Here is a 16,352-nt window from a genome sequence, read left to right as displayed (position 1 = left end):
AAAGTCACCCATGTGTATAAGTATCAGAAGTACAAGTAAAAGCAAATATACTAATATTTTCACGTATGAAATAAGAAACAACAAAGAAATAATTGTTTTGATGTTATGACATGTATGCCCCAGCCCAGGCCAGTCAAAAGCTGCCTGTGCTAGCAGTGCGAACACCAAAACACTCCCCTAGTGCTTCATGCCCCTTGTACGGACCACTAACTGCATGGCTGACTGAGCTAACTAGCTAACAGCAGCTACAATAAGCAGCAGTTAGCAGTTACTCTAGTGATATGCTTTTAATTAACTTAACTTTGAGAAAACTTGCTCACAAACGTTAAAAGCAGGATGAGTAGAATTTGTCAGTTGCGGTTTGTAGACACAACATTCGTAGTTTCTTACGCTTCCTCTTGGATGCGTTCTTACGATGTGGCACCTGGTTGACATGTTTATACTGGGGGCGTCCCCAACAGAGCAAAATAAGAAAAAAACAGGAAGAAGGTAGGGATCGCTGACACACTTCAACTTCCAGTTCGTCATCAGTGATGATCAAGAGGGATTATTTTTGTATGGGTCTATACATGTTTTACAGGAAAATCCTACTCATTCAGCCTTTAAATTGGACTTTGACATTAAGGTCAACTTAAAGTGTATTTTCCAATCTGTCTCAATCTATGAAAATTTCACAAGTGGCTTTAAAAGTTTCCCAAGAAGCCTGTGGTCTTACAACAGACTCCGCAAAAAAACTGAAAGGAGAAATAGAGAATTTTCTCAGCCTGGATTACTGTAAGGTGTTGTGATGAGAATGTTGTGCTTCATGTAGAGGTATGTGAATTGAAGTTTTACACAGCCCTATTCAAATAGTCTGTTTACCCTTGTTTGAACTTTGAGCTGATCTCCTTCCTCCAGTTCTAAATTAACGCAGAGTTAGTTTAACAGGTGTGACAGCCAAGTTTTTGAGAATAAAAAGGCTTTGTCTTGCTTGTGTGAGGTTAAGACGCTGCCAGCAAGGTGTCCGATAACAAAAACACAGGATGCTTCTCATCTGAGTGTTTCTCTGTTATTTCGAGTCATTCAACGTTGTCTTGTGACAATGATGGCATTTAAAGCTCAGCTGTTAAAAGCATAAAACCATAGCCGGCTGTTGCCAAGACTCAGTGTTTTTGTAAGTGAGCAAGCAGATTAGGAATGTGTGTAGGCAGGCAGCTGAAGATGGGTCACACTCAAGTGTCCACTTCCCTTTTTGAGACTCTATTGTCTCTTTTGACATCTGACAAATCATCACAAAAGCAGTAGTTGGTTTCAGAGGAAGTAACGACATGACAGAAATATCACAGACTTACATTTTATTTTCAATGTCGACACTAACGTGCTACAGAGAGGGGGCGGGGTTGGACTTGTGACAAGCTGCGAGTGGAAATTTGAATGCCTGGCACGAGAGAGAAACTGCAGAACAAAAGGAACTGACACAAACACAGCTATGAATACGAGGACGACTGGTTTCTATTGCGTTTAAGTAGATTAAATATTAAACAAGCCAGCTGGTGTGACACACAAGAACAGTGGGAAGAACAGACATGAAACTACTCTACTTGAGACTTTTTGCGTTTTAAAACTACAATCCATCCATTCACACGGGTAACAAGATGTCTAGCAGGAAGTCAGGTCCCCAAAATGAAGCTAAAGCAAACAAAACACTTCTTACATAAACATGATATGACAGGTATTTCAGTCTTACCCCATCAATGATTAACTATAGACAGCAATTAATGAAAGGGTTTCTATTGTTCCCAAGTTAAATACGGTCAAGAGTTCACTTTTTAAGCTCCATGCTGACCTTTTTCTGACTTAAAGCCTGATGATTAATGCTAGCAGCATTCAATATTTAGGAATGATAGCCTGCTCCTGGTTGCTAAGGCCTCGACCAGCAAGGCGTTTGGACAAAGACAGAGATGCAGACTTGTGAAACCAAATGAGTCTACAAACACATTTCACAGTAAAGGACGGCTTTTGCTTCATAACATAATCATGTTTGGCTCGAACCCCCGAAGGGTTAAGTTCAACACTTTGGGAAATATGCTTATTCACTTTGTGCCAAGTATGCAAAATATGAAGCCGAAGCGCAAAATGTATAAAAGGCATGGACGTACTTTCCAAGCTGTCGCCATCTTGGCAGTGCCAGACTGCGACACTAAGAGGTGGAGCTGAAGCCTGCCAAATAAAACATAGTTGCTAGTCTTGCATAATGCTGTGTCAGCGCTGGAGGAGGGAAAACTAAAGTTACCCCCCCGCGGTTGTATGACTCTGCGCACCAGTCAAGTTGCTGTTCCTGAGCTATGGCGTCGAATAATGGCCAGAACATTTTTTGCAGAGTATTGTGATGTCACAGCACATCTAACTTTTGACCTTTTGGATATCAAACATCATAACTTCATCTCTTTATCCTTTAAGACATTTGTGTAAAATTTCATCGTAATTATCAGAACAATTCTTGAGTTATAGCCATGTGTTTTGTCAAGTCACAGTGACCTTGACCTCTGACCTTTGGCCACCACACCTTAATCTGATCATCGTTGAGTCACAGTGGACAATTTTTTACCACCATTTAAAGAAATTCCCTTATGTGGTTCTTGAGATATGAATGTCATGGACGGAAGGATGGACGGAAAACCCGAAAACATAATGCCACTGGCAACAGCTGTCGCCGGCGAGGAGGCATAAAAACGCCTCTGGCTGTTTTGTATGTCTAACCCTAACCAGTCACAACTGTCGAACCCAGGATGCAGCGAGGGAAAAACAGTGTCTGAAAATGGCTAAATCCCCACAAAAGAAAAAGAGCTGCTCGCTTGTTTACATTTGTACCGTTGGCACCAGGTTAGCCTTAGAGTAGCTTGCAATTTTTAGCGTGTAGGTTGCTAGCTCAGTTGCTGTTGTTGTTTCCTGTAGCGGCGGGGATTTTGAAAACGGTAACACACAGAAGGCGCACAATGGCAGGATTATGTCAACAGTCTACATCCGCTACCTTGTTGCTAACAGCTAGCGGCTAGCTGATAATATAATTTAAACAAGCAACAGTCATGAACAGCGAAATTAGCTCTCGAGACCAAATCGTTTTTTTCTGTACCAGGCTGTAAACATGTGTATTTCTACTGTAAAGCTCCAGGGGGACTGACTCACTTTCGGAGCCAGCCTCAAGTGGCCATTTGAGGAACTGCAGTTTTTGACATTGGTGCCAGAGGTTGCCACTTGAGCTGAAGCTAGCAGCTGGTTAGCTTGGCCAAACACAAAGACTGGAAACAGGAGACACAGCTAACTCGTCTCTGTCAGAAGGTGATAAGCATATTTCCCAAAATGTTTCATTATTATTTAAAGTGGACAGAGATGGTGTGCAAGTGCTACATGATCCTGACTGTCCTGTCTTCATAGATCCTCTTCCGTCTTCACCTGAACCATGTTGGAGAGGCTGTCCTGTGCCTCTGACTGCAGAGTCTGGTTCTCAGTGACGAGCATGCTGAACTGCTCCTCGTTGTAATGGGCAAAGTCCTGAGGGTACGAGCCAAAGTTCTGGTTAAAGTTCATGTCCATGTTGGCAAAGTTGGGGTTGGCATCGGGGCACTGCTCCAAGACGGAGAGCATGGACAAGGTGAAGCTCGGGTCGCCCAACATGTCAAAAAATGAAGGATTTTCTAGCAACTGATTAATGATGGCAACGTCGTTGCCGTTGTTTGAGTCCTGGGGCTCGTTGAAGCACATTTCCCCGAAAGCGGAGGTCACGGGCTGGGCGGCACAAAGCCTCTCGTCAGGAGACATGACCTGAGGCTGTGGGAAGTGGAAGGGCTGCTCTGCTGCAGGTGCACTTTCTGCTGCTGGAGAAGAAACAGATTGTGTTTCAGAAACAATAAATACCTGTTAGAAATATGATGACAGGTCAGTTAGAGGGAGAACTTTATACTTGGATCATGACATGTGATTCTTGCTGTAATATATTATTATCATACTGAATAAACTCCAGCTTACAGAACTGAATTTTTAATATCAGTAGTGATACCTGTGCTTTTACAGACAAACACCAAAGGCAACTTACTTCATTGAATCAGATTACCTCCTAAATGCCTCTACATATCAGAAAACATAAAGAAAATGAAGAGAGGGAATGGCAACGTTGGAGCCTCACCTGTAGCACAAGGTTTATCTCTGAAACTGATGTCTGGCTTTATCTTCCGTTTCCGCTTCACCTCATACGGATCTGAAATGAGGGCAGAAATACTTAAATTAATCTCCTGGTATTGTGTCTGGCTTTAAAATGATCTGCTAGTAATAGTAAATTAGTAACCATTTCATGTGCCATCAGTAACCTGACAGATAATTTTGTTCTGTTCAGTCCTGACTCACCTGGGTTGTGAGGCAGGTACGTGAAGCCAATAGGCTCGCTTTCCATCTGGTCCGAGAGGCGACGCAGGGCGACGCTGACCTCCACCTCGTCTATGATGTCCTGGTCCTGGTAGGGCGGAGTCTTAAACACGATGGCGATCTGCCGGTGAACGTCCGTCTGGGCAAACTCACCGCTCGCCTTCCACGACCCTCGCCTGAAGATGATCTCTATGTCATCTGTGGATCAGGGACAACACACAGAGCCACGTTAAACAGGTAAAGGACCCGAGAATATAGGTGTATTTTTCTGATTTAAATTTTTTAATAACAAGTCCGATTGTTGCCAGTGTGCCTATTACTTAGATTTTCTATTGTCCTGACTGTACTAAGTGTTGTGTACGACAGTGAGATAACATTTCAACATGTGAGTTTGTGTACAACCATTTTTAGGTGTCTTTCTTAGTTACAAATCATGTTTATAATACTTAATATTCATTTATAATGTTAATTTTACCTTTCATGACAAAAACACAGCAGTAAACACCTGTTTGCAGGATTCCTAGGAGTCGTGAACGTTTGGAAAAGGCTTCATTTTCAGGCATATACTTGAAAATCTTTTCATCTTTGAAATTAATCCACACGTTGTCATATTTGTTTGTGGTATCCAGGCATTGAAATGATCGAGAATTAAATAATCACGATCAAAACATCCAAAGTGAATATGAACAGCTGTATATGTAATATACATTGATTGCTGTGGGTATAAAGGGACTCTGTAAACTTTGAAATAAATAAAACATAAAACATAAAATAGTACTGATGTAGATGCAACATTAAAGGCTTCAAGAGTCTGCAAATGTTTGGTTAAGGCACCTTAAAGGAGCTTGAATAGTGCTTACTCTTAAAATGCTGTACAAACCCTACTTTATTGTCATTGTTTATTAAAATACAACACAACTTTGTTTGGCTGCATCAAATATAAATATGCATACAAAAAGTGCTGAAAACGTTAAAAGTTATGTTTGGTGAAGCTCATTTCAACTGTGACTGTTACTGCTGGAAATCACAGTCGCAATGGCATCTAATCTATTTAAATACTAGTTCTGCTATATGACAAACACCATTTCTTAAAAGAGTTTCCAAGGCAGCATAGAGGACAAAGATTTGCTGCCTGAACTTCTGGTTTATCAGCGTCAAAAACTGCTAAATGGCACAATGTAGCGAGGGAAAATGTGTCAAAAAATGAAGACACAGGAAAACGCCACGTTAAAAGAGAAACAGCGGTCAAAAGAACATCCTCTTTGAGATGAATCAAATGTCAACAAAACAAAGCGAGAGAAGTTTGCCTCACTTCGAATCAACAGTGCGTTGTTTTATTAGCCGTTAACTAAAGTTACACATCATCATCACACTCTAAACGTCTGCCGTTTGGTGTGGTATGTATCTGACTCAGCAGACCATGTTTATACACTTAACTCCTGCAGTGAGGACTGAGTTTCTCTGCTGTGTGAGCCTAATTTTGTCAGCTCTCTGTATATTTTTTACAAGTGCAATAAAATTAACACACACAAAACCCTCCTCTTACCTTTCTGCACTTTGTCACACAGCATGTAGATCTCCGTTTTGCCTTGGCAGGAACCTCTGTACAGGTTCAAACAGCTGATCTTCAGCTGCGATGTCGTCGTGGCCTCTGTCAACAAAACAAAACGTGAAAAACAACGTGTGAGAATCAAGAAATGCATTAACATACGTCTTAATGGAGTTTTATGGTGGCGTGTCTTACTCTTGTCATAGATGGGGTTGGACACGACTGGGCTGAGACAGTCTTTTCTGCTGTCATCCCACTCGAGCTCACACTGAAAACACAGACGCACTGCGTTCATGTCCATGTCCTCGATGCCCTTTGAGTCACCAGCTGAGGGACAAAGAGACAAAAAATCAATCATGTCACAATGAAACAGTTCAACATCCTTTAAATGTATAGATGTATAGAGAGATGCCAATAATAACTGCGTGTTAGGATCCTTCTTACTTTGAAAGGGGTCGATATTTTGGCTTCTTCTCTTCTTCAGTGAAACGTCCAGCTCTTTCCTCCTCACACACTGAATACCAAGGTTAACAAAGCTGCGAGTCCAGAGGGGAAGGAGAAAAACACATTTTTTGTCAGGACATTTTGTATGTTTAGTGTTGCGAAAAGGTTAGTGGAAGAGAGAAAGTATTTAATATAGACAGGTGAGAGATGAGAGGTGCACCTGTGACGTCGGTTGCTGTGAGGGTTGAGCGTCACCACGCAGATTCCAGAACCATTCGGGCAGTCTTTACCCACAAGGCAGTGGGGGTGAGGCCTGTGTGGGAGGTCTTTGGTCACCAAGGAAACGGTGACTGTTACCCTCTTTATGTGATCAATGGGACCTTGAATCTGAAGGAGAGAACAGGAAAGGAAGATGAAAGGAAGAAAAACAGTACACTCACACTCACACACACAGTGTTTTATTGTTGTTCAGGAAGTGTTGCAACATGGTGATGTCATCATCTCTAACACTCAGAGAAAAGGATGGGAGCCGTCGAACTCAGAAACATTATTTGTAAACTAAATATTAAAATATAATTCAGAGTAGCTGCCAAATCAAGCCTTCTTTGTGTTCTTCGTGCTGTATTTGTGCTTAAATAATTTAAAGTATTAAATGTTCCCACTCCTCTGTGACAGCATCCTCCTTTTATTCTTTGTGTATTATCAGTGACCCTTGCAGGAACCTCAATCTCCACTGTTTCCAATGGATGGTAATTATTTCCTTGGAATTTTTCTTAAGTAGACATTTTATGCTCATTCTCAGGTTCATTGTTTTATTTTGGATTACTACTAGAAAAGGTTTACATACTTTAATGCTCAAAAACACATCAGTTTTCTCAGCTCCTGTCTCTTTAAGGCCCCCCCCCCCTCTTGAATACCCAGTCTGCTCTGATTGGTCAGCTCACACACGCATGAGACAGCACTGCTAACAACAACATAGCAGCTGTGTTAAATCAATTCTTATGTATCAAATTAGCCGCTAGGCATACATTATGCAAATGTGTGACACAGTGACATAGTGTGATGTCACAAAGTCACAGAATTAAAGGCAGGACTACTGATGAGGCATTCAAGGGGCAGTGTTTTCTGTGGGAGAGAGGAGCTTCTGTTGAAGTGGACTTTGACCTTTTTAACCTTCAAGATATTTTACCACCAGTGTCTGAGGTACTCATTTATCAAGAAAAATGACAAATTAAGAAAAAGCAGACATGCTAAAAATCAAATCAGCTATATTGACTTAAATATTAAGCACTGATTTTTCACTTAAAATCCCCACCGACCTCAAGTGCTGCCTCATAATGCGATTGTGTTCGTATGAGATGAAGATAAGTGTGTAGGAGTGTTTGTTAGTATGCAGGCAGGGGGATAAACCGCTCCTCTTCACCACACTTGGGTTGGGATTTGTGGGGACTTTCTAATTGACACTAACAACCCACATCCTCCCAGCTCCACCCGTCTGCACTGGTCGACATCGGGGGTTCAAGTGTGCACACAAAACAAAGTCAACTCAGCTTCCAACTGCCTCTGAGAGCGAGTAAACCCCCTTTAATGTCCAAAAGAGAAACCAGATTTAACTGTTATGCACTTACCTCTATCGCAGGCTGCGTCTTGGTGGTTTCAGTGCTGGACGCCCCCAGGATGCTGCCGGCTGAGCGTCCTTCACATTCATAGCGAAACCTCATGCCTCTCTCCTTGGGCTCCTCCACCACCACCAGTTTGGGCTTCTGCAGGATCCGCTCCAGCATATCTGTGTCGCCTACCCGGTTCTGGGAGGAAACGCCACCAGGGCTCTTAGAGGTCAGCAAACACGAAGAGCCTCGACCGCGGCGAGAGGAACCGGCTGGAGAGGAGGCTCCCCGCGAAGGATGAGCCATCTCTCTGGAAGAGCACGACTGAGGCAGGGACTGAGGGAAGGGGCAGGTTTGCTGTGGTGGAAATAAAAACAACACATCCTTATTAATAACATTGTTTAACTTTTATTAAACCACATTACTCATGCTGAGGTTGGAACCCTCTTTTGTAACCGAAGTTGTAGCTGACGTTAGTCACACTTCGTTTGGCGAGTTTAAGTTGCTTCCATCTGGTCGCAGATACCGGACCAACAGATTTAATTATATAACATGATGTCATTCTCTGTTTTGTTTTTTCTGTGTGTGTTAATTGTTTGTGTGATGATTGTATTACTGCTGGATTTGCAACAAACTGCCTCTCAGGGATAACAAAAATTACCTTGACCCAGATCTCATCAGATGACCCCTCAGATCGATCTTGTGACCATCTGAAGGGGTCTGACCCTCATGTTGGGAAGCACTGGACTAAAACTACCAAACTGTTAATGAAGTCATTAAAACTAGCTCAATGTTTTCCTGCTTAAAGTACTCACACATGAAAACATAATTTAATAATGCAACATATAACAATATATCAGTCACAGGGGCCAGTATGCGGTAATACATATACTACTACTACTTATCTGTACTTTTACTTAATAAATACTTTGAATGCAGGACTTGAAGAGCATTTTTGCTTCTTTTTTTAAAATGGTATTTTTACCTAAATAAAAGATCTGAGTAGTACTAAATATAGTATACGGGCTTCCCTGAGCCATTAGAAAACAACATCAACTTACTGCAATAATAACAGTGGTGGAATGTAACTAAGTACATTTACTCAAGTACGGTACTTGAGTACAATTTTGACGTACTTGTGCCTTACTTGGGTATTTACACTTTATACTACTTTATACTTCCACTCCACTAGATTTTGGAGGCAAATATTGTACTTTTTATTTGAAAACTGTAGTTACTAGTAGACATTGCATTTCTGACATGCATTTTTAAATGAATGTATTCTATCAGCAGATTAAAAAAAAACAAAACACGGTAAACACGATAATCAGTCGTACCAGACAAATTGGACGAATGTAGATATGTATTATTTTACTTGTCCTTTTGATACTTAAGTACACTTAACATCAGATACTTCAAAACTTTTACTCAAGTACTATTTGTGCGGATAATATATATATTTTAACAAGATATCTTTACTTTTACTCAAGTATGACTTTTGGTTACTTTATACAACGCTGGAAAAAAAAAACAATAAACAATCACAGGCATGTTTTTAAAGTAGAAAACAGAGAACCAGATGTCTGTCATCCATTATATCAGATGAAGGTGAAGCTGCAGTGAAACCAAGCAGCAAAACTGAGTCACTGCACGATTCTCCTTCATACATGTGCTTTCTATCAGTGCACAGTTAAACGTGCTCGTCTGTCTACTTCTCCTCCTGCAGTTTAATGTCTTATTTTTGCGTTGCACCACAGACCACCATCTCTTTCCGTCCCCACTCAAACTTCTTGTTGTTGAATATACTCTGTTTCTCGCCGCTGCTTTTACTTTCTCTATCTGTAACTCTCCCTACCACTTAAGGCCTCCAATTGGCTTCCATGTGATGTAAGACAAAGCATCACAAAAAAAGTAATCACACTGAAGTCTATCTGAAGCATCGGTTGAACGAGATATGAATTATCAAACCTGCAGGGAACAAAGAAGTAATGACCTCTTTGTCGCCTGTGCGGCCGTTAAATCAGGCTGAGAGCTTATCAAACCGTTGCTGCAGAGATGAGGGTGATGCCTCTACATGAGATCATGTTTCATAATATCCTGTCGAGCCAAAAATGTCTGAGCATCTGCGAGTGTGTAGGCCTGGGCATACCTCTAAAGAGTCTTAAAGCTCCAGAGCTAAACAAAAGCCTGGCAGAGTGAGCCAGCGAACAGGAAACAGGAAGTCAGCTCAGCCTGACGTGGATCCACCAATTGGAGAAGAGGCGCGAGGCGAAGAATGCAACCTTTAACCCTGCCGGAGGGTTTGGCTTGTAAACAGAAAGGACGGCAAACTGAAAGTAGGAGTCAGATTACAGTTCTTCTGCTCCTCCTCTCCCTGTGGAAAGCATGCCGAGGAGGTGTGTCAGCCTCTTATGTTGGCCACAAAGACTTTTTAAAATCTGTTTACACACAAAAACCCCAAAGTTTAGCAATCTCACATGCACGTCACTCGCTACTAACAAGCTTTAGCTGTTCTCCTCTGCCTTCTTTGTTACCTGTCTGTGCAGGCTGCAGCATCACTACAGTCTGGTCAGATTACACCACCTCTGAGCTCCCTGCTGTCTGTAAACCACGTGCTTTATGGTAAGAGCCCAACCATCCTGGCTGCCTGACTGCTGCTCTTTGTCACAACAAAACCTGACCATCTGCAGGCTACACATGAACAAATCCTCTTCTCTTAAACTGCACAGTCACCTCTTTATACAAGCTAACAGAGGAGAAGCCTGGCTGAAGCTTCCTTTGTTGTTGACTTTCATATTAACAAGTTTTATTTAACAACATGAAGGCAATGCGGACAAATTAACTGAGTCACACTTATGAAACAGTATGATATTCTCATCATCAGCTTAAAGGAGTGTAAACAAGGTATTTTTAGACTGAACTAAAGCTTAATAATAACACAGCAAATACATGGTATGATAAGCATCAACTGTCACACCACAGTATGCCGTAAAACAGGTTTATCGCTGCAACATGGATCAATGTTTGTGTACAAAATATATGCATACCAGGACTGCGACGAATGATTATTTTCAACATAAGTTAATGTGCCGAGTGTTGTTTGGATTAACTGTACTGAAATATTCCCAGAGGCCAAGGTCACGTCTTCAAATTGCGTCTCCGACTGAATGTTTCGTCCGAAAACCTAAAACTATTCTCTTAGTGATGATACAGACCTGAGAAAAGCGGCAACCCCCTTACATCTAAGAGACTAAAACCAGATATTTTTACATTTTTGTTTGATAAATGAAACTAAACAAATAAATAATTATCAAAATACTTGTCTTTGAGTTTTCTAACAATTGACTCATTGATTAATGGTCGTTTGTTTTTGCATTAATGTAGTCTACCTAAGATAAAGACAAGCCATAAAAGAGCTACACCCGCGAATTGTATCACCACACAGAAGGAAGCATGCATACTCGTGGACGAGAGGATTGCTAATTAGACTAACTAAGATAGCTAACATTACAGCTCAGCCGAGGGGGATGCCATTTATGTTTACATTCTGCGCTTTCACGAGCATGAGCCTCTTATCTGACTGTGAAGTTTGGTAGAAAAACTAATTGTTTCCTCATGAAACTGCTCACAACAAGTTCTGTGGATTATCATGAGTAACAGGGTCGTTATTTCTGAAAAGAGACATTGCTGGTTTTTTTGGCGCTTTAAGCACCACAAGAGTGCCACCTAGTTCCATCATATTCGAGAGAAGGCAGACATATTTATGGCCGATATCTCTAAAACTCAGCAACTCACACCAAAACAATCTAGATGGATAAAAAGCACTTCACGTAAGAGGGAGAATATGTATTTTTGATTTTGGGGTGAACTTTCCCTTTAAATCTTTAAAATGACGATTTATCACACATAATTATACTTCCTCTGTGTTTGTCGAGGCCTGCTTCTGCACCAGTCGCCCCAAAACTTGCCCCCCTCTCCCTCTACCTACACCTGAAGCAAACACCCTCATGCTTGCCTGGGTGTTGCCAACTCTCATTCCAGGAAGCGTAGGAAACCACTCAGACACCAGATAAACCAAAACAACACAGATGACTACACTGGCACGAATACATCACACTGCGAGGGCACACCCAGTCATCTTTTACTGATCCTACTCACCTGACATGCGGTGCCTCTCGCCACCAGCACGGGCTGAGAGGACGGCGAGGAGCTCTGTCTGAGCCTCCTGTGGTTCTCAGTTTGTGACGTGCAGAGGAGGTCGTCAGGAGGCCGAGGAGGTCCAGGGAGGGAGGGGACCAGGCGCTCGCTGTCCTCTATGATGATTTCTTCAATGAGGTCTATAATAAATATTGATGATGATGAACAAAACTGACTTTGGATGACACAGGTCATTACTTTTTGTATCAGAACCCTGAAAGTGCATTATCGTGTTTATACCATGACCAAATACCAATCAGCCTGTGGTTGAGGTGTGTGTGACACTTGCCAACAAAACAGAAACTAGTGTTTCCTGCAGCCACGGTGCAATAGCATATCAACAAAACAGTGGTAAAGCATGTAAACAAAATTTACTGGAATCAATATTGACAACTGAATAATGTGAAAATGTTAAAACAAATCACTGGTTCCAGCCTCTCAGACGTAAATATTTGCAGGTTTTCTTGTACGATAGAAAACTCAATATGTTTTGAGCTGCAATTGCAAAAACACAAGGATTTTTTTTTCTGTACATTAACAAGTAAGCAAGATAATAATAGGTTGAATAACAAATAATAAAATTCAGTTGAAGCATTAATGCAATAAAAATACTTAAAATTAATACATATAATCAAGGCTGCAGCTAACAATTAGCCTGTCAATTAGTTGTCTGGTGAAAAATGTCGATCATTGATTCCCAAAGTCCGAGATGACGTCCTCAAATGTCTTATATTCAGTTTATGGTCATAAAGGAGTAAAGAAACCAGAAAATATTCACATTTAAGAAGCTGGAATCAGAAAATGTTGTCTGTTTTTCCTAAAAATGTTCTCAAACCAATTAATGGACTATAAAAATAGTTGGCAATTCATTCTGTAGTTGACAACTAATTGATTAATTGTTGCAGTTCTTCAGAGAAAGCTCAATGATGCTTTTGAGTCTCATGAAATGTTTCATCTCGCACCTCAGGGCCACCGTACTAACCAGAGGCAATTTTGATAACTGACTAATGATATTAGCTTTTTTTTCTTTTTATTGCACCGATGTCAGTTTAGACAATAAAGTTTATTGTTAGATGAATTGTTATTGGGACCTTATTTCAGAAAAACTTTATATGTTAGTGAACGAAGAAAGACAAATTATGTTTTTGATCCCGTTTGAATAATTTTCCGAGTCAAGAGAGTTGCAGTTTGTCACAGCCAACAGTCATGTTAGTGACGTCATCTTGTTGAACGCTCACCAAAACTGGTAATATAAACATTGTAGAGCTGCTCCTGTAGATCAGCAGCTCACAGAACTGACGAACTCTCCTTTCACATAACTGCAGTTGTCAATATGACCAGATTTATTGTGATTGTCATCTTTTTTAGCACCTTTTCTGTCTGTCGAGTTGGCGGCCATGTTGGTGTTTGTGACGTGTGTTGAGGCAGACGATGTAGTTCACACAAAACTAGATGCTATTTTACTTTAATTACGACAAACTAAAACTTTATTGACTTGAAAAATCATCTTTTAAATGGACAAACATCATATGTGTAAAAAATGATTTGTCTCTCTCCATTCACTACCATACAGTACATATTTTTTCTGACTCTGGGGTCCAACTTCAGCTCTCAATTGCAAAAATGTGTATATCACCTGATTTGTCAATATCGAAACTTTTACATCCTAATATCAGCATCAGCGCCAAAAATGACATAGATGTCGGCCTTTTATTAATAGTTAAATAGACTTTAGTTACAACAAACAATGACATGCTTTATTAAGGTTTATAAACATCAGCTGCAACTTTACACTGACCATCCAGCTCATGTTTTGACATTACCCGCTCAGTATTTATTAAGTTATATAAACATCAGTTGAAACTTTACAATAAGAAAAAAATGTTTATAAAGCATTTCAATAGTTTACATAATCAACTATAAATGTGCCTTTTTGTAACGATGTTATTATAAAGTGGTTGGTTGTGCACCTCAGGGCCACCGTACAAACCAGAGGCAACGTGACAAACATCACAACACGAGATGAGGAAGGAGAAACACTAATGATGGTTGACTTCTGCATTAAGTCACACTTTGCATAAACGCCCCTCTCTCTCACACACACACACACACACAGACACACACTTGAACAAAAAAGTAAAAACAAAGAGTACTCACCTATCAAGTCTGTGGGCCGCTCTGCAGGACAGACAGAGACAAAGAGTCAGTGGAGACAATAAAGACACAGTGAAAGATAAAGCTGCACCCGGCGGAGCAGCAGAGCCGGGCAGCAGTGCTCAGATCCCGGGGATGGGTGTTGGCTCCTCGGCTCTGACAAATCACATGCCTGGAGATGATGTCATCTCTCTCTCTCACACACACACGCACTCATACACACACAAACACATTAGGATTAACTCTTAAAACTTACCAGAGGTACCGTTGAAGGCGTCCATGTCTTTCATCGCATGTGAGGAGTCTTTAAAAAGCATCAACTCCGCCGTCGTGTCCTTGACTTCTTTCCAAACTGGATTATTTCCGGTGTCTGTCTCGTTTCCTGGGTCGGAACTCGTCTCTCGCTTTTTCTTTTCTTTTTTTAAAAAACCAGCTCTGTGGAGACTCGTCAGGCTGTAAACCAGCTCCGAGTGTTTGTGCCGACCAGAGAAAAGGTGTCAAACCGACATGAAGCCATGTGTCGACTGATGTCTGGAGAGAAGTTTGCCTCAGTTTTGTGTTTCCGCAGCAGCCTCGCTCTGATTGGCTGGTTCGGGCTGTGGAAATCCCCTCTTATCATCACGTCACCTCCCAGATGGGAAAACCCCCCCGGGGACTGCAGGTACCGAGGTGTTGCTGCTGCAGCCTTATTGGCTCAGTGTGATGTTTCTCTCATTTGAATATCCATCATCTCGAGCTCAAAACAGAGTCGTGACCCAAAAAGGAGAATTTTATTTTTCCATTAAGTAATTTTTCTTATTTTAGTTTACACCCTGCTTCGTTGAATATGCAAATACACTGTTTTGCAACTATTGAAATGAGCCTCCATCCCATCACACAGTATAACATCACCTGAAATCCAGCCTAGTCAAAGCCAGCTTCACTGGAAACTCTTTTCTCCGCTTTCAAGTGAAAATAAGAGGAAAACTAAGCTTGATGACAGCGTTAAAAAGTGCAAACTATGAGATTAAAAGTCATAATTGAGATCAAATTTCAAAATTATGAGAAAATTCATTAAATTAAAAAAAAAATTCTGAGAAATAATTCATGAGATTTTAAAAAGCCAAGATTATGAGGTAACAAGTCATAATTATGAGTCAAGACGTCAACATTTGGATTTAAAAATAAAAACAAAGCAGAATCACGACATAAAATGATATAATTATGGCAAAAAGTCTAAATTGTAGATACAAAGTCAAACTTATGATTAAAATAGGCATAATTATGAGATAAAAACTTGAAAAGGGATTTTAAAGTCATGATTATGACATAAATCAACACAAAATGATGATAAAAAGTCAGAATTATGAGATAAAAAGTCAACATTTATCTCATAAATACTGACTTACCATGGAAACATTATATAATAAAAATACCTTTTCATCTTTTTTTTTTCTCCAACTGATGGAAATTATCTTCCATAAACTTTTCCCAACTGGATTTAACATGTTTTAGATGTTTCCTGCTGCAGCCCCTGTTTCCAACAAGCTGAATGATGGAAACTCCTGATTTCATAATAAATAATTAGAGCTGTCAAACTGCACCAGTAACCTCTGCACGGTTAGTAACTATCATTAAAGTGACGTTTTCTAGAAACTTCCACTTCCAAACTCCAAACTTTGACTGTTTCTTATGAGGTGCAACAGGGACACCTGCTGGTCACACAGAGAACTGACGATTTAAAAGAAATGGAAAGCGAAAGTTGAGGCATTTAGAGGAAGCAGTGACTCACATTTAAAAAAACAGATAATTCATGTCAGCTGCAGTGGTGTAACAGATGAGACCGCCGAGAGAAAAACTAACATGGGGTCACAGCATAATTACATTATTAACTGTTGCAAAAGTCCAAAAAAACAAGCTGGGTCAATCTTTAAAACGTCTTGAAGAGACATTAATGTTTATAAACCTTGGAGATGATTCACAAGAGAGAAAACATGTCTGCTAGACTAATCCTATGATCAAAT

The 16,352-nt window shown here is 40.6% G+C and overlaps 1 protein-coding gene across 2 annotated transcripts; it reads right to left on the bottom strand.

Moving 5' to 3' along the window:
* Window positions 1–1,319: 1,319 nt before the first annotated feature.
* Window positions 1,320–15,127, bottom strand: relb (v-rel avian reticuloendotheliosis viral oncogene homolog B). 2 transcript variants are annotated; one of them, XM_073484366.1, is made up of 11 exons: window positions 14,606–15,127; window positions 14,353–14,373; window positions 12,157–12,335; window positions 8,020–8,355; window positions 6,612–6,778; window positions 6,392–6,483; window positions 6,143–6,274; window positions 5,945–6,049; window positions 4,381–4,596; window positions 4,163–4,234; window positions 1,320–3,854 (listed from the first exon to the last, which is right to left on the bottom strand). In XM_073484366.1, exons 1-11 carry the CDS (start codon window positions 14,664–14,666, stop codon window positions 3,409–3,411), a joined length of 1,827 nt encoding a protein of 608 aa, XP_073340467.1. In that variant the 5' UTR covers window positions 14,667–15,127; the 3' UTR covers window positions 1,320–3,408. The 2 variants fall into 2 exon arrangements, with proteins under 2 accessions (XP_073340467.1, XP_073340460.1); XM_073484359.1 differs by having other exon boundaries at window positions 3,321–3,851; window positions 14,606–14,758.
* Between the last annotated feature and the right edge of the window lie 1,225 nt (window positions 15,128–16,352).

The sequence above is a fragment of the Pagrus major genome, chromosome 2 (assembly GCF_040436345.1).
Source record: "Pagrus major chromosome 2, Pma_NU_1.0".
In the NCBI taxonomy this organism is placed as follows: Eukaryota; Metazoa; Chordata; class Actinopteri; order Spariformes; family Sparidae; genus Pagrus; species Pagrus major.
Note: the sequence above shows the minus strand (reverse complement) of the source record. Positions and strands in the feature narration are given on the sequence as shown.